The sequence below is a fragment of the Amblyomma mixtum genome, chromosome 8 (genome assembly GCF_055824585.1).
Source record: "Amblyomma mixtum isolate Tamu chromosome 8, ASM5582458v1, whole genome shotgun sequence".
Lineage (NCBI taxonomy): Eukaryota > Metazoa > Arthropoda > Arachnida > Ixodida > Ixodidae > Amblyomma > Amblyomma mixtum.
Window position 1 is genome coordinate 137,554,918 of NC_143019.1, and position 15,797 is coordinate 137,570,714.

The 15,797-nt window shown below is 51.3% G+C and overlaps 2 protein-coding genes across 15 annotated transcripts in view; one reads left to right on the plus strand and one right to left on the minus strand.

Annotated features, from left to right (window-relative positions):
• Positions 1-7,040, minus strand: part of LOC149334590 (uncharacterized) — a 110,365-nt gene extending 103,325 nt beyond the window's left edge. For all 14 annotated transcript variants that reach the window (XM_089555224.1, XM_089555223.1, XM_089555232.1 and 11 more), the window contains exon 1: positions 6,544-7,040. The gene's annotated coding sequence lies outside the window, so the exon portion shown is untranslated. The remainder of the gene's footprint in view (positions 1-6,543) is intronic.
• Positions 7,041-7,685: 645 nt separating this feature from the next.
• LOC149334592 (uncharacterized) lies at positions 7,686-10,036 on the plus strand. Its single transcript, XM_089556278.1, has 2 exons — positions 7,686-7,912; positions 9,278-10,036. The coding sequence occupies exons 1-2, from the start codon at positions 7,686-7,688 to the stop codon at positions 9,720-9,722; spliced, it is 672 nt and encodes a 223-aa protein (XP_089412404.1). The 3' UTR covers positions 9,723-10,036.
• Positions 10,037-15,797: the final 5,761 nt, after the last annotated feature.

Here is a 15,797-nt window from a genome sequence, read left to right on the forward strand (position 1 = left end):
CAAATCGCACGCCTTTTAGCCGAGGTTTCTAAGCTACGCCAGCGTCGTGAGCTGCTTGCTCGTCGAAGACCAACAGCGGAGTCCAACCACGCGCCACTCAGTGCTGCCGCACCGTCGACTACGTCTAGCCCTCGTGCGTTGTTTGCTGACTCTACCAGGTCTTCTGCTGCACTGCGGGATAATTCTACAACATCCCTCCTCCGATTTATGGTAACCCAGTTATCTAACCTGACATCCTTTCTCTTACAACGCTTGGACGCTTAATCGAAAATGACGAGTACACGTTGTTGTGGCGTGCTCCAGTGGAACTGCAGAGGCCTCTCCACAAAGCTGGGAGAGCTCAAATATCGACTTCGCATGAACAAGCTCCAGGTGTGGGCCCTGCTACTGCAGGAGACCAATGCCTTGCCATCCATTCCGGGCTTTAATGGATACATGTCTCCTTCAATGACGGACCGTCGTGTGCACACTGCAGCTCCTCCAGGAAAGGTGGCGGTATATGTCGATACGCGCTTTCCCCAAGTTCGCCTCTCCCTAGAAAAATGGTGCACCTCATATCAGGAGGTTGTTGCAGTGGCCGTGAAGTTTCCCAAGGCAACTGTTGTAGTCGTTTCATGCTATGTAAGGCCCGCCGGTGGAGCTTCCTCCCGCATTAATCTGGGGTGGTTATTAACTCTGCGACGACAACACCCAGGGTGCCCTATTTTAGTCGGTGGTGGCTTTAACGCCCCTCACCCAGACTGGGGATACCCCACTTATAGCCCCCGTGGTAGGCGTGTGCGGGACGCCTTCGCGGATGCGTTGTTTGTATTACTCAACCATCCCGATTCAGCAACGCGGGCTGTGCGCCATGCTCGCACTCCAACGTATGCTCCGGACCTTACGTGGTGGTCCGGTCCCGGCACTCCCTCGTGGCACCTGGAGCCTGACTGCTGGGGTAGTGACCACCACCCTATCATAATCGGTCTTCATCCGTTACGAGCCCGCCGATTACGCCGTAGGTGGTCTGTGGTCAATTGGGACACCTTTCGCACCACGCTCGAAGATCTCTCTGTGCAGTCATCTACACTACGTATGGACTGCATACAAACTGCGCTCAACAAGGCTACAACTGTCACCTGGACAGACGTCAATCGTCCGGCGCCGGATGTGGGTCTGCTTAATTTTTGGGGTGCTCGCCGACAAGCGGAGATGGCAGCTTCCCGAGACTCGACTTCTGCACAAGCACGCACAAGGCTGAATTACCTTACTGCCAAGGCTCGCAGATATGAACGTGATCTATCGCGAAGGCAGTGGCATGCGTGGTGTGACCAGTTTTCGACACAGTCATGGAATGCTTCTTTATGGCGAACATTTCGCGCTATGGAACATGGTTCTCGTCGTCCTGACGCAGCGGCCACAGCATGCTTCGCTGCTAACTTAGCTCCGGATGATTTCGCAAGAGAAGCAGCGCGGAAGTTTTTTCCCAAGTATGACGTGTTGCCTCCAAGAACCGCAGGAGCCTCTTTGGCTGGCATTCCAGCATATGTCGACAGGCTACCATCTACAGCCGACGCCGAGGGAATCGCAAGTCCTTTTTCCATGCCCGAGTTGCTTGCAGCAACAGATGAGGCGCGTCGGAAGACTCCAGCCGGCCCGGACTCCATTCCGTACGAGGTGTACAAGAACATGAGTTCCGCTCTACTACCTCAACTCCTCGCCACCATCAACAAGGTATGGATAGAAGGCGTCGCACCAGAAACTTGGAAATCGGCTATTGTGATCCCCATCCCAAAGCCAGGGAAGCCGCCGACAGACCTTGGTAATTTCCGGCCTATATCGCTTACGCCCACTTTATGCAAGCTTACTGAAAAAATGCTTGCCACACGCCTGTCGTGGTGGCTTGAGCACCACGGTTGCTATCATCCCGCCCAAGTCGGCTTTCGAACGTCCATAGGTACAGAAGATGGATTGGCTGTCTTGGCGTCATCAGTTCTAGCATCAACTCGCAGCCACAATGTGCGTACCGTACTGGCCATTGACGTTGAAAAGGCGTACGACAATATCAGTCATGCTGCTATCCTGGAATTGCTTGACTTGCTGCATTTCCCCGTTAGAGTGCGCAATTTTGTAAAATCCTTTCTAGAAGGCCGACACTTTGCCATACGCCTCAGTGGTGAGGCCGTCGGATCCTTTGTGCCTCTTCGCGGCGTGCCCCAGGGATCGGTACTATCGCCCACATTATTTAATATTACTTATATCCCCCTTGCTTGGCGCTTACATGAAGTGACTGATATTAAGTTTTTATTGTACGCTGATGACATCACTGTGTGGAGCACCCACCACGACCTCTTGACTCAAGCCTCCGCCCTACAGTCAGCCCTAGATATAACGTTGACATATGCCTCTTCAATTCGTCTTCAGCTTTCAGTGAGCAAAACTACGTATGTGTCAGTTGCCAACCGCTGGGGACGCCGTAAACTCGCTGCGACACCAATTCGTCGCCATCTATCCGGAACTCCACTTCAAGAAAGTTCGATAGTCAAAATATTGGGCTTGACGATTCACGAGTCAGGAACAGGGACTGCTTGGCTTTCTCGAGCTAAAAAGCAAGCGATTCAGGCGTTAGGTCTGATTAGGCGCATTGCTCCTAAAACAGGCGGCACCCGCTCTCATGTTGCAAGGCAGTTGGTGCGGGCGGTTGTGCAACTGCGCCTCGTGTACCAAGCCGAATTCCAGCATTTGACGAGGGCTCAGTGGGATCGCCTTGAAGCCGTTAATCGAGAGGCAATGAGGGTCATCACTCGCCTTCCCCGCATCACCCCGATCGTGGCGCTCCAAGAACATGCGCAGCTGAACACTATAGATGAGGTGGTGCAGCAAAGACGGGATGCTCGCCGGCTTAAGTCTAACCTTACACACGCAACGTGTGCACTCAGGGCGTATGCTTCCTCGCACTCCATTCGACAGCCGCCTCCGCCAGTTCTCCCTCCCTGGCATTTTGTGCAGCTACGCGATAACAAACCAACTGATCTACGTCGGCCATCATCTACCCTCGCGGAGGCGTTTCGCGAACGAATTACACAAGAAGACGCCCATCTGCCGCCTGGCTCCATCGTTTTTTACGTTGACGCAAGCATCCAGGCTTGCGAAACCACTACTGCAATTTACTGCCCTTGCAAGCCTGCCCTCAACAAAGCGTCCAGGTTTCGCTTCCCAGAACCTCCTTCCTCCTTCTCTGCGGAGATGCTTGCCGTTCAAGAGGCACTATGCTCAGTGGCCGCCGTTCCCCTACTACCTATGTCTCGCATTGTCATCCGCACCGACGCTCTTCAAGTCATACGCCTACTACGACGCGTCAGTCGCACCCCACGCATTTGCCAGGACATCCATCTTCTCGCGGCGCGCATCCCGCAGCCAATCCGAATTCAGTGGGTCCCACGAGACCTCCTGATTTCGCAAAGCCGTGCAGATTCTGCGACCCACCTTGTGACCCCAACTTCGTCTTCGCCTCGAGTCCTAACACTGGATGACACCACCCTCCTTTTAGCAAAAAAGGAACACCTCCGGCGCCGCACTCGTGCTCTAATCCCTCCGTGTGCGGTAACCCTCCCCCGTGGTCTTACCCGTGCAGAGGAGGTTGCGCTTCGGAGGATCCGGGTCGGGGTTGCCGTAACTCCGGCCGTTACACCAAAGTGGCCGCAATTCGAAGGTGTATTTCCCCGCCCCGGGTGTCCAGTCTGCAAGAACCGAAATCTTGAGGCCGACATTCACCACCTGCTGTGGGTTTGCCCGGTGTTGAAGCCGACAAGAATTCGGCACCTGGCGGCAGCGGGTCTTTCGCCCGATAATAGTTCTTCATACACCGCTTGGACACAAGGACCTCATCATCGTTCACTGCTCGATTTCATTAGATCAGCGAACCTTTACTCATTTATTTAGGCATCCTCATTTATCATTACATGCCGTTTTGTGCCCTGGGGCAATCAACATCGCATTAAAAAAAATTGCTTACTTAACCAATTAGCCTAATGAACCTTTCTAGTCATACCAGATAAATAAATAAAACCAAGTAGGAAAACAGCCGAGCTTGGGAATCGAACCCCGGTCTCCGGAGTGCGAGACGAGCACGCTACCACTCCGCCCTGCCAGCTTTTTTTTTTCTTTATTCCATTTTCACAACGGGTACAAAGAAGTAAAACATGTCGGCAACACTTGCACTGACACGGCAGGTTAAAATCGAGCTGGCATGGCGTTGTTTCAGGACTTAGTTGAACTGAAACTCCGCCATGCCAGCTCGATGGTTTGGAATGAGCAAAGGCGCGTCTAGTAAATACGGTGTCTTCGTTCACTCCCATCTTCCTCCCTTCCCGTTACGGCGAGGTTTAGGTGTCCACCGACATATGACAGATATATACATTTCCTTTCCTCAAAAACCAATTTACCGACGAGCAAGGCGTAGAACCGAACTGGCGATGGCGTTCTATGGACTCTCTGGCAGCGTTGCAGGACGCTGTCGCGTTCCGCTCTTGGAGGCGAAGCTTAACATCTTAACCACACATAAGTGACAAAAGCAGCAACACTGCGCTTAAGGCCTTCGCCTCACCGCAAGTCAAAAAATTGCCCCCTGAATTTTGCTAGCCACGGCATATGCCGTCGAAACCTAACTGAGCTGCTGCTAGCGAGAAGAAAAATTACGAGGAACTTTAACGGATAAAATGGTGAAAGGCGAACGCCTGAGTGCTGCATTCTCCTACGTGATTGTTAACTTCACATTCTGTTGGTACATTAATTAGCTGCCAATTAATGACGCTGAATCTTTGCCTTTAGGAATGGAACGCGACAGCGTGTTGTAGCGCTGCCAGGGAGTCCACGGAACGCCACCACCCGTTCGGTGCGATGCGTTGCCCTTTGAACGCAAAGCTTTTTGAGGAAAGCGTTCAAATTTCTCTCATCTCGGTGGACACCTGAGCCGTACCGAAAGAAGAAAGATGGGCGTAATGAAGAAAATGAAAATTGTATTTCAGGAAAGGAAATTACGCAATAACTGTCTCATATATCTCGGCGGACAACAGTCGAAAATTGTATTGGGGGAAAGGAAATTGCGCAGTAACTGTCTCACATACTTCGGTGGACACCCATCAAAATTCGCGCGCAGTGACGTCACGACCATTTCGACCAATCTGGAACGTGGACAAATTTGCTAACACGTCTATCACGTCTTGGTCACGACAGTATGAGCCATTAAAGGCTTTCGCCTTAAGCGGACAGGCAGAGGGAAAGAAAGGGGGGGGGGGACGTTAGCAAGAAAGGATAGGAGTAGGAGGAGTTTGCAGGGAACAAGCTTTCACCGGCGTTCGTGTTCCTACCTCACGGCGCTGTTGAGGCGCCCACTGGCAAAGCTTGGAAAATGGTTTGGTTTGGTTTATGGTGGTTTTAACATCTGAAAACGACTCGGACTATGAGGGTCGCCGTAGAAGGGCTCCAGAAATTTCGACCGCCTGGCGTTCTTTAACTTGCACTGACATCGCACAGCGCATGAGCCTCTAGAATTTAGCGTCCATCGAAATTCAATTGCCGTAGCCGGGATCGAAACCGCGTCTGTTGGGTCAGCAGCCGAGCACCATAACCACTGAACCACCGCAGCTTCCTGTTGTTTTTAAGGAAAGGAAAGGCGCATTCCTGGCTCACTTTGTAGCTGGACACTTCAACCGCGCAGTGAGAAAGTGCGAAAGCATCCCGCGTAACGTTACGCGTTACGGCAGCCACTGTACTACACCCTAAGAAGCTTACAACAAAGCTTCTACAGCTTTCTCAGAGAAACATCTCACTTTTCTGTTACGGCCGTTACGGGGCTAGAATACTGGTTCGAATGTCGGCGCGGAACGCCATCGCGATGCAGAACTGCTGGTCTGGAGGAGAGAGGCCGGCTGATGGTGCCGAGTCAAAAGAATAAGGTGGTCTCGTGGCCAGTAAGGCCTCGATGAATTCATGGGCTTCGATATTCAGCCGATGCTCGCAGGCTGGCCGCGGACGCAAGCTCTTGAGCACCCAACCGAAAAAAGAAGCCACCGGTGCAAGGTCCGCGAGAGCATCGAACGCTCAATTGCGAGACGCCATCACATGCGTTGTCTCGAATCGCAAGCCGAACGCGGCCACACTTGCACGGTCACTTGCGCTCACTCCGTTTCATGCCTACTTCCGCCGAATACACGTCATTGCAGTTGGAGATCGGAGCAAGGCTAGGCAATATCAGCCCTCTTTGTGCCACGGGGTTGGCGCAGGAGTATTAATAAGTCTGGATCCTCGTGTACTGTGCTTTGCCTGCGAACGCCGCGATCGCAACCGAGTTAATGACTCGACCTTAACCAATAAGGTCGTCTGACTTTCCACACCCGATAGCGCGGGTAGGGACGCCGCGCCCAAAAGCCCAGAGATGACTCCACGCTGTACCAATACCCATGTTGGGGCCGTGATAGAAACAATAAGCGCAATTGTTGCTCTCCTAATTACGCGACCATTAAGATGGAATTAAGAAATACACAGAAAAAAGGAAGGTCAAACCTTGAGTACAGCGTCGCTACCGGACCTTTGTGTGGAGCCTCCACCATTTCTCGGAGAGGAAGGCGGAACGCTTGCCTGGCGCGTTGTGGTAGGAGCCTGCAGTCTGGTGGTGAAAGGTAGCGGAGGGAGATCAGCAGGCTGCTGTGCGCAGCAGGTGTTTCCCCCGTAAAACACCAACATCGGTAGCTGAAAACGACCCAGGAGCATAGCACAGCTCCATGAAGCCGCACGCCTCTGCTCACCTCCGGTTCTGGTCGAACAGTGTTCGTTCAGGTCAGCCTCGAAAGATTTTATCCAACTTGTCTCGTGGCACGCGCTCACTCCACACCACCTATACTATCGTTTGCTCAAGGTGCATTGGACAAGCCAGGTGACATCCTCCTCTCATTGGCGCCAAGCCTCGTGCCATGTAAGGGGGGCGGAGTTTGCCCTTCTCTGCATTGCTTGGCAATGTTTTCATCACCACCACCGTTACATGTATCGATGGCAGATGCCGCGTCTATACTCCGTTTCATACATCAGGTGCAGCGCTGTCAAATCTACAGCTGTTGTTCACGCTCCCTGCATCCGCGATAAAAAATAGTGCATGCTCGTGACGAGCGGAAATAATAATTGCTTTGTCTGCAAGCTTAATATATATTACGTTTGACATCAATTTGGTAAAGAACAGCTTTTTTTATAGGGAAAAGATCGGAATCAGTACATTTATATGTTTCGTTTGTCGTTTTTGTTCGTGTCGCGTTTTCGCCGACCTGCAACCCTGCCAGCTGTGCTCTCCGTGCTGCGCATCTCGTTTTCAGAAAATGGCGTCCAACGCATTGATCTCGACCACCTATCCGGAGCGGCTTTTTTCGAAGATTCGCACTTCGAAGATGTCCAGACACGCGAAGCAAGTCATTTAAAACGTGTATGCTCGGAATAGAGCCCGTTTCCCGCAGAAATCCGTGCGGGATATTGTGAATGTTGTTAGCGAGGATACGGGAGTGTCTCCGCGTACCGTCGCAAAATAGTACAAGGCGGAGCGCCTTTGCGGACCATTGATGCCTCCGAAGAAAAGGCCTCGTCATGTGAGAATCGCAAGTTCACGAACGGTGAAGCATGACAGCTTCACGGTGCATGCCGTGCGACTGAAGGTACATGAGATGTACAGGAAGCGACAGGTACCCACGCTGGAGAGTGTTCGGAAGGCTGTCAACGAAGACGAGGACCTGCCGAACTTCAAGAAAACCACCTTGTGGACGTTGTTGAAGGACATTGGCTTCGTATTTCAGAAAAGAAAAAGGAATCTTGCTTTCATCGAGCGCAGTGACATCATTGCCTGGCACCGGCGGTTCCTGCGGGCGATTAAGGAATTCCGAAGACAGGGCAGGTAAGAATAATGCTTTGCATCTTTTCTCTCAGAGCACGTTTAGATTGTCCCATAACGCGTGATGTTAACGTTTACAATTTAATAACAATAATACGGATTTCTTGCAGAACTGCCAATGAATGTTGCGTCATCAGAAAAAAATATGAAAAAATTACGAGGAACTTTAGCGGCTAAAGTGGTGAAAGGCGAAAGCCTGAGTGCTGCATTCGGCTCTGCGATTGTTCACTTCACAATCTGTTGATGCATTAATTAACTGCAAATGAATGACGCTTAATCTTTTGTGTTTAGGAGTGGAACGCGACAGCGTGTTGTAGCGCTCCCAGGCAGTCCACGTTAAAGTCCACGGGAACGCCACCACCCGTTCGGCGCGATGCGTTGCCCTTTGAACGCAACGCTTTTTGAGGAAAGAAAATGGCATTGTAATTCTCTGTCATCTCGGTGGACACCTGAACCGCACCGTAGAGGAAGGGAGAAAGTGGGAGTGAAATAAGAAAGAGGGACCGTAATGAAGAAAATGAAAATTGTATTTCAGGAAAGGAAATTACGCTGTAACTCTCTCACATATCTCGGTGGACACCAGTCGAAAATTGTCTCATCTTATTCGGGTTTACCGTTCCAAAGCGACTCAGGCTATGAGGGACGCCGTAGTGAAGGGCTCCGGAAATTTCGACCACCTGTGGTTCTTTAACGTGCACTGACATCGCACAGTACACAGGACTCAGGAATTTCGCCTCCATCGAAATTCAGCCGCCGCGGCCGTGATCGAACCCGCGTCTTTCGGGCCAGCAGCCGAGCACCATAACCACTGAGCCACCGCGGCAGCATCGCTTCTCGGCCTTTTGGCTAAGATCGAAGCGTCGCCTCTAAGAGTGAAGCATTAAAAGCTTCCGCCTTAAAATTTGCTCATCCCCAATTCTTTTGACGTGAATTTTGCTCAGAGGTGGCATTTGGTGGCCGGTGATGTTTTATGCTATATTTGGGTGAGGAACTACCTGAGTTGGTCAGAAGTAATTAGTTTAACTCCAACTGTCTGCTACGACAAGCCAAAAACAGGTCTCCACTGGTTGAGGCACCAGTATGCGTATCATCCCGCCGTCATGGCAGAAATGACATGCAGGAATGAATCGTAGTACTCGTTCTTCCGATGGACGCAACTTGGGGCTCCTGGTGGTCGCGTGCATATCATTTCGCAGGCAAAGAATGAAGATAAATCATGAAGTAACATTTCGTACTCAATTTTTTTGCCTGTATTCTGCTCTGTGTTGTCAGTGATATGGCAAGACTCGTATTGCTGCTATGGCATAGCCGTGGGTATGTTTAATGATGTTAATTACCTCATCCATTATTTTGTTTTGCTTTGTGCAGATCCATCATTTACCTGGACGAAACCTTGGTGAACAGCGGGCATACGAAGGAAACTGTCTGGCAGGACAGAAGCGTGAAGCCCTCGCATGATGCGTTCCTGAAAGGCCTGACAACAGGACTGCCTGCGCCCTCAGGAAAGGGGGCCCGTTTGATCCTTGTGCGTGCCGGGAGCTCTGCAACAGGCTTTGTGCAAGGAGCTGTTGACTTCTTCCGAGCCAAGAAGGGCAACAAGGCTGATTACCACTCCGAAATGGATGGAAAATACTTCGAGATGTGGTTCACAGAGAAGCTTCTGCCTAATGTTCCAGGCAACAGCTTTATTGTAATGGACAATGCGCCATACCACAGTGTGGCGCTTGAAAAGGCCCCTACGTCATCAACCCGAAAAGCAGATATTCAGCTTTGGCTGACAAAGAAGGGGTCCCCTGGACTGCCGACATGGTGAGGGCAGAGCTACTTGAGCTCACACAAAAAGTCAACACTCCAAGCATTATCTACAGGATTGACACCTTGGCGGCTGCCCATGGCCACGATGTTCTCCGTATACCGCCCTAGCACTGTGAGTTCAACCCTATTGAACTTGTTTGGAGCCAAGTGAAGGGCTTTATAGCAAGCAGGAACAAAGGTTTCACTTTGGCAGAAGTTGAAAAGCTCCTAGCCGTGGCGTTGGCGGGTGTAACCCAACAAAACTGGGAAAACTGTTGTGCCCATGTCCAGCAAATTGAGGCTGAGGCTTGGGAAAGGGACATGATTGTGGACACCGAAATAGATCCTCTTGTTTTCAGTGTCTGTGACTCATGCAATTCCTCGTCTGATGATTCGATTGCTGAAATCAGCGATGAAGATTTCAGTGATGATGAATTTGTGTGACTTTTGTGAAGAGATTGCTTGTTTGTTTGTTTGTTTGTTTGTTTGGGGGGTAGTGGTTGGGGGTTTACTGCACTCATCACAAGCTCTTAGCAGTGGGCTGAATTCCACATCGCAACTGTGGATCAGTAGTCTGAGACACTGCAAACAGAAGCCCACCCTGCAATGGGCACTCCTGAAAACCACCCCTGGGAAGCAGGACGTCTCAGCTGGTGCTGGTGTCGTCAGCGGAATAATTACAAACGCAAGCTCAAAATTGCCAAGGTCCCACAGCAAGCAGAGGACTGCGTATCGACCCTTTCCAAAGACAGCTGGCTCTCCGAGTGTGGTTCCTTGCGTGGAAACATCTTACGGCACACGTCACAAACTATTGTCAGTGCACTGAACCGCTTATTGGTACTGTCAATTAATAGTCTTGTGCACTACAAACAACAGACGTGGGGGGCAGTTCTATCTTGCCCGAGACTCGTCGAGCAGCCTTCGCCAACGAAGTCCGGGACTGAGGGCCCCACTACGATCCTTTTCCCTGAACCCTTTTTTCTAATAAATGTTTTTAACAACTACTGCAAAGGTAGTTGTTGATTGCCACATTGCAGTATTGATGTTTCTCTTTCACCAGTATGCAAGACGCCAAAATTTTTAATCAAGGCTTCGAAATTTCTCTTTTCTTAGGCGGGAAAAAGCCATTTGAGTGTGGCAAAAAGAAATTTCTTTCCTCAGCCAGAAATTTCAGCATCTTGCTCTGCACATAACAGTGCACCTAAAAGAGCGCTTGTTTATGACAAGAAGCAGAATATTGCTTTTTTTTGCCAGAAAGAAAATTCGCACAAAAATCGACTCATAAAAGTCACGACATCAGTATACCCTGACAAAAAGGAATAAAAAACAAACTGCTCACATGATATGCATCTCGCTATTATTCTGCAACGGATATTGCTTTTTTTGCCAGAAAGAAAACTCGCACAAAAATTATCTCATGAAAATTATGACATCAGTATACCCTGAGAATAAGGAATCTAAAAAACAAACTGCACACATGATGTGCATCGCGCTATTCCGCAACGGAGTGGCCGTCAGTCCCGGACCGTCTTAAAAACTCGATCCCCTGCTCTGCCGGATGCAAGGAATAGTTCATGACATGCCCGATACCTCGACAGAGACAGAGGAGTGAGCAGTGCCGTGGGTTACAGCAAAACGAAAATTACAGATGGCCTGAATCCTGAACGAAAAACCATTTTTCATCGTCGTTTCAGCTTGGTATTGAAGATATTGTGAGCAAAAAATGATATCAATTGGCGTCAACTACAAATTCCTAATTAAAAAAAAATGTCGCGAGGTGGATTGCAACCTACGTACGTGAAATGCTGGAAAAAAAAGAAGTATCGAGGTGGATTCGAACCAACGCCGCCAAAGTTCCTAGTCGTCCCAGAGCGACGCCTTAGACAACTCGGCCACGAAACGAGTGCGGAGGGACACAATTTTATTATTTTTTCGTGCGGACTACTTCCGTAGCCTTGACAGCGTTGCACATGATGTATGAAACGGAGTATAGCTATAGAACGCTGTAAAGGCAACAAACACAACAGAACGCTTAAGAAGCGGCTGGCCGCGCTGCAGACACAAATCCAACAGCACTCTGAGGAGCTCTGCCGATCCAACTGGGGACAGATATGTGACGGCATCGCCGGAAACCTGTCCAGCAAACGCGCATGGCAACTCCTCCGACATCTCATTGACCCCACGCGCACCAAATCAGCAACGCAGTACCACGTGACACGCCTCACACATGAAAACATTGACGATCCCGACACCCTTCTAGACACACTTCAAACCATGTACACATCTCCAGGCGGCCCCATACCTCTGCCGCACTACACAGGACAAGCAAATCCAACACTCGACACCGACATCACGGAGACGGAAGTCAGAGCGGCCCTCCTGACTCTCCGCGCCAACTCCGCACCTGGTGCAGGCCAAATCACAAACTCCATGCTCCGTAATCTGGATGACCAATCGATCACCCACATTACGAAATTAACCAGTGCTGGAGGGAGAGTAACCTCCTTCAGTCCTGGCGCCACGCGAAGGTATTATTCATACCTAAACCCAACAAACCACTTACACTTCAAAACCTTCGCCCGATTTCGCTAACCTCATGCCTTGGGAAGCTCCTAGAGCATGTTGTGATAGAGAGACTCACAAGTCACATGGCGGACAACAATCTTTACCCGCATAGCATGGTAGGATTTCGCCCCCATCTATCCGCACAGGACGCCATGCTGCAACTCTCACACGACATTTTCGACCCGCTTCTTCCGGGTCCACAACCAAGGCAGTCTTAGCTTTGGATCTCTCCAAAGCTTTTGATCGCATTGAACATCAGGCGATCATGACTGCTCTATCCCCCTTGAATTTGGGTGCGCGCACGTATGCCTACATTCAAGCATTCCTCACTGACCGCACAGCTGAGATACACTACGGCCCTCTGTCTTCCCCCTCCTACACTCTTCAGAGTATCGGCACCACTCAAGGGTCCGTCCGTTCCCCCTTTCTCTTTAACATTACCCTCATCCCCCTCGTCCGAAAATTGGCCACTATTCCCCACCTGAAGCACACTCTTTATGCCGACGATATCACCCTGTGGACCACTCACGGCAGTGACGGAGACATAGAGAACACCTTACAGGAAGCAGCCACCCTCACCCAAAATTACGCACGGACCATCGGACTGTCTTGCTCCCCAGAGAAGTGCGAACTCTTCCTCATCCGGCCTAAGAGCCACCGCTGCCCCCGCTCCCCCATTGCCATTGAACTGAATGGTAACCCGGTACCTGAGGTTGGAACCCTCCGTGTATTGGGCCTGCACATCCAGAACGATGGCAAAAACACCACCACCCTCAAGAAACTCAAGCAGGATGTAGGCGCGATATCGCACCTCATCCACAGGGTTTCGGGACGTCATAGAGGCATGAAGGAGCGCGACCTATATCGCCTCATTCATGCCTTTGTCCTCAGCCGTGTGCTGTACACTACCCCATACTTACAACTATCCAAACATGACATAAACGCTTTGGATGCTTTGATTCGCAAGGCATTCAAGGTAGCACTTCACCTTCCCCTCAACACACCCACAGACAGATTACTAGGCCTGGGCCTCCACAATACGATCGGGGAACTGGTGGAGGCCCACCGACAGGCCCAATACATCAGGCTCACATAAACCTCCACAGGTCGCTATATCCTGGACATCCTCGGAATCAAAATACCGGCCAACGACCCAACCCTCCTCGCCATCCCACGATCCCTTCACCGAGAGCTCCTCATCAGGCCGCTCCCGAGGAATATGCACCCGTCCCACCATGAGCAGCGCCGCAGAGCCCGTGCGAAGGCACTCCATCGAGCGTACGGCCCTCAGCCGGACGCCGTTTGGGTGGACGCTGCCTGCACGCGTGATGAAGCGACAACAGCTGTGGTGGACTCCTCTTTTTCCGCCCTCCTCACACTACCTTCTCGCCCCAGACACCTCCCCAGAAGCTGCAGAGGAAGCCTCCATTGCACTTGCTATCACCCACACGGAAGCCCGGTACATTTTAAGCGATTCTAAAACTGCGATTCTAAACTTCGTTCGAGGCCGAGTCCATGTCCCTGCTTTTGGCATACTGCCGGTGCCCCCCTCCCCGCCAAGTGGAGCTGATATGGGTGCCCGCGCACTCCGGGAATCCCGGAAACGAGGCCGTCAACCTTTTAGCCCGAGGTTCTTTAAACCGGGCTCAGGTGGCCTCTGATCGGGGATTCACGAAGAAGCACATGCACTCGTTCAGTGATCTGACCCAGTCGCATAGAGCCTTACGCCAGCTCTACCCCCCGCCCCACCCCTCCCTAGATAAGAAACACGCAACACTCTGGCGCAGACTACAGACACACACACTCCCTTCACCCCTTAACCTAGCCCATTATCATCCCTCCTTCCCCAATCCGGCATGCACTCTATGCCCAGAACCCTGCGCCTCTTCCCTCCACATCATTTCCCTCTCCCGGCGGACCCTCTCCCGCGGGACCTAGAGAACCAAAAGACCTGGGAGGACTGGGAGACCCTGCTGCGCTCGGAGGACCCGGCCGTGCAGACCATCGCCACCGGCCGTGTTGCCAGTGTTATGGACCTCCGGAACATAAACAATTGAGTGCAGTGGGGTCGTGCGGTGACCCTGGGGCGTGCCCTGAATTCCTGTGTAAATAAAGTTTTCTCTCTCTCTCTCGCGGCGAACGGGTGGCAGCGTTCCTCCCTTCCTGTATGGTGCGGTTCGGGTGTCCACCGAGATGACAGAAAATTACTGCGCCATTTCTTTCCTCAAAAACCGTTGCGTTCAAAGGGCAAGGCATCGCGCCGAACGGGTGGTAGCGTTCCTCTCTTCCTTTACTGTGCGGTTCGGGTGTCCACCCAAATGACAGAGAATTACTGTGCCATTTCCTTTCCTCAAAAAGCCTTGCGTTCAAAGCGCAAGGCATCACGCTGAACGGGCGGCATTTCACCCTTCCTGTACGGTGCGGTTCGGGTGTCCACCGAGATGACAGAGAATTACTGCTTAATTTCCTTTCCTCAAAAAGCGTCGCGTTCAAAGGAAAAGGCATTGCGCCAAACGGGTGGTGGCGTTCCGTGGACTTCCTGGCAGCGCTACAACGCTGTCGCGTTCCACTCCTAAAGGCGAAGCTTAAGCGTCATTAACTAGCAGTTAAGTATTATTTAGTAATTAATCAGCAATTAGTCACTAATTAGTAATTTAAAATTACTTCGTCAACAATTATGTGTGACGTAATCCAGTGGTGACGTCACCATTGTCACATAGGCAAAGCGGTACAAATAACCGAGGAATGAAAACAACGATTACAAAGATGGAAGGCAAACAGAAACCGGATACAGCTCACGAGGCAGGGCGGAAGAGATTTACCAGACACTCACAGGAAACGATTGCGTCCACATGGACCAGTGCACAGTATGTGTGGTGTGGTGTGTTGAACACTAGACCCATTTCAAGATTTTGACTAGTACCATCTACAACCAGTGTTTTATGCCCGTAAACATTTCATGCTTACTCTGCTCTCGGTTACGGGAGAGGCAGATTTTTGACAAACGGCGTCTGGCAGACGTCCGTCGCTTGGGCACCTTCAGTCAGAGATTTCCCCGAACGTGTACTATCGCGCTCAATATGAGTTGCAACGCGCGGTCATCGACCGGGGCTCGTTCTGTGGTGTGCCTCCTCCAAACAGTCGCTCGGAATTCTGGGAGAAACTGCTGTTCCAGGAAACAACAGCACCCCCGCTGTGGAAAAAGTTTCTCCCAGAATTCCGAGCGACTGTTTAGAGGAGGCACACCACGGAACGATCCCCGGTCGATGACCGCGCGTTGCAACTCATATTGAGCGCGATAGTACATGCACGTGTGTGTGTGTGTGTGTGTGTGTGTGTGTGTGTGTGTGTGTGTGTGTGTGTGCGTGCGTGCGTGCGTGTGTGTGCGCGCGCGTGCGTGCGTGCGTGCGTGCGTGCGTGTGTGTGCGTGCGTGCGTGCGTGCGTGCGTGCCGGTCGGTCGGTCGGTCGGTCGGTCGGTTCGGTCGGTTCGGTCGGTTTATGGTGGTGGTGAAAAACATTTATAATACA

Bases quoted from the DNA above. Each gene is read 5' to 3' on its own strand.
- LOC149334592 (XM_089556278.1), top strand. From the start codon at position 7,686: ATGTACAGGAAGCGACAGGTACCCACGCTGGAGAGTGTTCGGAAGGCT. The intron at 7,913-9,277 runs GTAAGAATAATG...TGCTTTGTGCAG, and splicing joins GAATTCCGAAGACAGGGCAG to ATCCATCATTTACCTGGACG.